This window comes from Oryza sativa, chromosome 5 (genome assembly GCF_034140825.1).
Source record: "Oryza sativa Japonica Group chromosome 5, ASM3414082v1".
In the NCBI taxonomy this organism is placed as follows: domain Eukaryota; kingdom Viridiplantae; phylum Streptophyta; class Magnoliopsida; order Poales; family Poaceae; genus Oryza; species Oryza sativa.
In genome coordinates this window covers 14,900,960-14,906,700 of record NC_089039.1, presented here as the reverse complement: position 1 = coordinate 14,906,700, position 5,741 = coordinate 14,900,960, and the positions used below count along the sequence as shown (strand labels likewise).

The 5,741-nt window shown below is 48.2% G+C and overlaps 1 protein-coding gene across 1 annotated transcript; it reads left to right on the top strand.

The window, feature by feature from the left end:
* Positions 1 to 2,137: 2,137 nt before the first annotated feature.
* LOC107275635 (1-aminocyclopropane-1-carboxylate synthase 4-like) lies at positions 2,138 to 5,001 on the top strand. Its single transcript, XM_015782836.3, has 3 exons — positions 2,138 to 2,562; positions 3,182 to 3,342; positions 3,807 to 5,001. Exons 1-3 carry the CDS (start codon positions 2,230 to 2,232, stop codon positions 4,801 to 4,803), a joined length of 1,491 nt encoding a protein of 496 aa, XP_015638322.1. The 5' UTR covers positions 2,138 to 2,229; the 3' UTR covers positions 4,804 to 5,001.
* The last annotated feature ends 740 nt before the right edge of the window (positions 5,002 to 5,741 follow it).

The window sequence follows — 5,741 nt, the reverse complement described above, 5'->3', positions numbered from 1 at the left end:
TAATTGTTTTTAGCCCTCAGATGATTAATATATGGTCCAAATTATCTCCATCATTTTCTTGTCTTATTAAACCATATCACCTCAATTTTATTTTATGCCTTAGATGATTAATTTATGGTTCAAATTATTTTCCTCCTTTTCTTCTCTTATAATGCCACATCACCTTACTTTTATATTTAAATCATCATTTTATATACTATTTAAATTACCGTAAACCATATCAACTTATGTAAGATTATATCGTCTAGCAATTTTACACATTATTTCTACTTATTGTTATCATTCTAAACTCCCGCAGCAATGCACGGAGTTTTACCTTGTTGTATAGAAACCAGAAACATTTTCCTCAACCTATTTCCCCACCATTGCTCACCTCAAGCATTCGAGCTCCGATTCTCGCCCGCCTAGCGCGTCACCATAGGTGCCAGCTGGTACCTCCAACCTATCCTTCCCCACCACTGAGATGCTGCTTTGCCACTGCTGTGGCCTCTCTCCTCTTCCCACCTTGGCAACGAGCACCGCCACCTCCACAGGCCTCTCCCCTCCCCTTTCTCCAGTCATCACGGTCCCCAACACAACTTAAAAATGATTTTACGGATGCATCCCCTATTTTATCGTAGGCAAGCTAAAACAACATCCGCATGTCAAAAGATTTGGGTGGTTTTTGGTTAAGATGACCCGCATACAAAAATATGCTATTTTCGTAGGCGGTCCTCTTAAGAGTCCCAACTGCAAAAATATATTTTCAGATGTGGAGGTTCCTCTCCGCCCTACCTCCCCCTCACCTCCACTCTTTTATTTCGTTCGTCCCACTCCCAATTCCCTCACCCACTGCTCCGTTCCCCCTCACTTACCCTCTCTTTCCCAATCAGCCGGCCGGCCTCCTCGCCTCTCCGAGCGGCAGTGGCGGGATTCGAGCTTGGAGCAGCAACGGCCTCGGACAGCCACAGGAGCAGTAGTGTTGGCTTCGTGCAGCGGTGGTGACCACGTCACCATGAGCGGTAACCACGATCACAGTGGCAGCGTGCGGTGGATCCACTGTTGGCAGGCTCAGGAAGGATGGATATGCTGCCAGCGGGCTCGGGAAGGACAAATCTGCTGCTAGCAGACTCGGGAAGGACGAATCCGCTGCCTGGCTCGGGAGCGGCTGATCCGTCCTCGCATGTGGCGGAAAGGAGGCCGAAGGACAGCATGTGACCACGGCACCAGGAGCAGCGACCATGATCACGATGGCTGCGCGTGTGGGCTCGGGAGTGACAGATCTGTCGCCGGCGGGCTCAAAAAGGGTGGATCCGCCGCCGCTTGGCTCGAGAATGGCGGATCCACCCTCACGTGCAGTAGAGACAAGGGTGGCGTGGTGACAGTGGAGGCAGAGAAGCCGCGGCAACAGTGGCCTCATTGCGACCTAGCTAGGGCTTTGGTTTTTTTTTTAATCAGACGTCCAACTTGGCCACTTGCAAAAATCGGATCTTTGCAAGCGGCCTTCTTAGGATGGCTATATGCGAAGATGGTATCGCATGCGGTTTTGGCAGTGCACATGCACGTGAAAATACCGATTTTCGCAGACTCCTTGCGCCCGACAAGTGGAGCACTCAATTGTGAAGATCCTTTATGTAGTAATGCAACCTCGTCGTTGGAGGCTGTAGGTGGAGCATGAGAGCATGATATGTTCCTTTTGCCTTGATTGATACCAGGCTTGTTCCTTAAGTATTATGCTGACATCAATATGGTACATAGGTAATAGAATATCTGGTATCTACGGTATCATATCTTATACATGTATCATGCTAACGTCAACACATAAAGTGTTCTATTGGCTGAACGGTATACCGTTCTCTACTCACACTCGAACAATAAACCCAATTGTAAGTACAAATCCGGCACCTATGGTAATCTACGTGTTTCCATATATATATATATATATATGTGTGTGTGTGTGTGTGTGTGTGTGTGTGTGTGTGTGACATGATAATTCATGTTTTCCATTTTCGGAAATAAATTAATTTAGCCATATATACCGCGGATGCACCAACCGAGCACGCATTCCCGCACATTTAATTCCCGGTTTAATTCATACACATGTCTACTATGTACTGGCACCTGCCTATATATATACTGGGATGGCAGCAAAGGGCACACACGTACGCACACCTGTCTTGCGTTGCATTCCGTTGCTTTCTCTTACGAGCACTGCGCAAGAAGCGAGAGCCCAAGAGCAGCTAGCTAGCAATGGGTGTCAAGCTGTTGGCTGACGGCTGCGCCGGCGCCTCGTCGTCGCCTGCGCTGTCGCGGGTGGCGACCTCCGCGGCGCACGGCGAGGGCTCCCCCTACTTCGCCGGGTGGAAGGCCTACGACGAAGACCCCTACGACGCCGCCGCGAACCCGGACGGCGTCATCCAGATGGGCCTCGCCGAGAACCAGGTCTCCATCGACCTCCTCGAGGGCTACCTCCGGGAGCACCCGGAGGCCGCCGCCTGGGGCGTCGCCGGCGACGGCGGCGGCGACAGCTTCAGGGACAATGCGCTGTTCCAGGACTACCATGGCCTCGCCAACTTCAGGAAGGTACGTGACAACCTGACAATTGACAAACTGCTCTGTTTTCTAAGCAGCTTGCTTGTCCACAACTAGCTTGCATGCATGGCTCCCGAGTTTGACTTTTACATCTGGATGATTGCATTTGTTTCTCACTCGTCAACTATCAATCTGATGGTCGTTGACTCGTTGTGAATAATTTTTGAAATATTTGACCAAATTCTTATTTATTGTGTACATCCTGTAAAAATGCTCTGTATTTGGCATGCCGAGTTGGACTTCTACAATTTGATTGCATTTTGTTTCAGCCTCCTCAACTATAATCAGCCAAATAGTTATAAATATTTTTTTGAAGAAAAAATGACAACATTTATACAATAAGTCTTCTACCACCTTGTAAAATTGTAAGTCCAAATTTTATCTACAAAGAGAAATAAAATAAAATAGACTAATTTGGTTATGAATGATACTAACATTGCATTTAGTCATTTTTTGATGCGTAGTGCAGATAAAATTTAGTAATGCATATTTGCGAAATGATACATAATATTGTACTATATGTTACAGATTTTTTTTTTCTAAAACAATACAACATGCATAAGATGGGTGAAAATACACAAAAAAAAAAAACAAATCTCCATGCATGCAGGCGATGGCAAGATTCATGGAGAAGATAATGGGTGGCAAGGCGACGTTCGACCCCGACCGCATCGTCCTCACTGCCGGAGCGACGGCGGCCAACGAGCTCCTCACCTTCATCCTCGCCGACCCCAGAGACGCCCTGCTGATCCCTACCCCTTACTATCCAGGGTAGTCGTTCAACCTATTACTTTTCGTTCCATAATATAATAAATTATACTACTCCATCTAAAAAAACGAATTCCTACATGTATCTAAGTTCGTAGGTAGGATTTGTCTTTTTTTTTGGACGGAGAGGGTAGCTATGAATCTGAATAAGGTTATATCTATGATCATAGCTAGAAAATTATATTTGGAACAAAGGTAGCAGCAATGCATACGACTAGCCAGTTTGTACTCCATCTGTGCCATAATATAAGGAATTTCGGGTGAATGTGACACATCCTAATACAATAAATCTAAACAGATAGTCTGTCCAGATTCATTCTATATTTGTACTAGAATATATCATGGGACGAAGGGAGTTATGTTGTGCCAATAATCCTGTGCACCAGCTCAGTGCTCAGCTTCAGACCCATCAGAGTGGCTGACATGACATCCATGGCGGCTGTGCGCGCGGGTGCCTGTGCATGCAGGTTCGACAGGGACCTGAGGTGGAGGACGGGCGTCAACGTCGTGCCGGTGCACTGCGACAGCGCGAACGGGTTCCAGGTCACGGCCGCCGCGCTCCAGGCGGCGCACGACGAGGCCGCCGCGGCGGGCATGCGCGTCCGCGGCGTCCTGATCACGAACCCGTCCAACCCGCTCGGCACCACGGCGAGGCGCGAGGCGCTCGAGGGCATCCTCGGCTTCGTGGCGCGCAACGACATCCACCTCGTCTCCGACGAGATCTACTCCGGCTCCGTCTTCGCCGCGCCGGACCTCGTCAGCGTGGCGGAGCTCGTCGAGTCGTCGTCCTCGCGCGCACGGCACCGCGGCGAGGACGACGACGGCGACGTCGGCGTCGCCGACCGCGTGCACGTCGTGTACAGCCTGTCCAAGGACCTGGGCCTCCCGGGGTTCCGCGTCGGCGTGGTGTACTCGCGCAACGACGCCGTGGTCGCCGCGGCGCGGCGCATGTCGAGCTTCACCCTCGTGTCGTCGCAGACGCAGAGGACGCTGGCCGCCGTGCTGTCCGACGAGGCGTTCGTCGACGCCTACGTCGCCGCCAACCGGGCGCGCCTCCGGGAGCGGCACGACCACGTCGTGGCGGGGCTGGCCCGCGCCGGCGTGCCGTGCCTGCGCGGCAACGCCGGGCTGTTCGTGTGGATGGACATGCGGCGGCTCCTGCTCGGCGACGGCGGCGACGCCGCGACCTTCGCCGGCGAGCTGAGGCTGTGGGACAGGCTGCTGCGCGAGGTGAAGCTCAACGTCTCGCCGGGCTCGTCGTGCCATTGCTCGGAGCCCGGCTGGTTCAGGGTGTGCTTCGCGAACATGAGCCTGGCCACCCTGGATGTTGCGCTGGAGAGGATAAGCCGCTTCATGGACGCGTGGTGCAAAGCAACAATTGGGAAATTTAACCATTTGCAACCCAACAGATGTGAGGTGAATTATTTTGCACTTGAGAGGTACCAAGGGCATGTGCAACAGTAATCGATTGCTGCCTTAGCCTGCTAATTAGGTAACTTAATTTGTTGATGTGGAGTGAAGAGTGAGGAGAGAAACATTAACTCGATCTTGGCCTAAGATATAAGGATTGATGGGCATTTTGAGGCCAGGGAAATTGTACGAGATTGGGAGAAGAGAGGGAGGGGAATAAAAATTTAATTTAGTGGATTAAGTTTTTTTTTACTGTGAACTGTTTGCTGCTACCTTGGAGGCTGTGTGTGTAGGCTCAACTGTTCTTTTTTTCCAGAATGCAGATGTTTTTTTTTTCGAAATGATTGAATCCACTAAAATACTAGTTTAACTATTTTCTTATTATTTTACCCCTATTTGTGAGGACCGGTTTAGTTCAATCAATTTTGCCACTCTGATGTTAATATAGTTTTCACAAAAGGAGATGAACATCTCCCTCTTCCACGAACTGAGTCTCTAGATACTCGTATTTACAATTAATTATTTATATTTATACAGGTAACAGCGGCTATGTATCTGTAAGCGACTGAGTGCAAGTACTCTGTTTTAAGAACATCTTGATCTCCCACGCAAGCTAAAGTAGCACGCATATGCATGTGGCATGGTAATATAGTTTTTGGCCATGCCATGTGTGAGCTAGTACGATCAAAAAGTTCAGTTTTGAAAAAAAGTTTTGGGGATTTGTTTTTAAAATTATTTAACAAAATGGTTTATGTAACAAATATAACTAGCATGGTGGCCCGCGTAGATTGCGTGGCTAGTATCATTATATTTTCTCTCATATAATAGCATATATGTTTTCTCATTATATTATTAAAATATATTACAATGACAACATGATTTTAAATTTTGCAATAACTTTACGAAACTATTAATGTGTAATATTCATATTGTATTTTATATACGTGTTAGTTATTAATTATTTTTAATATAAAATTTTAGTTATTTGTAAA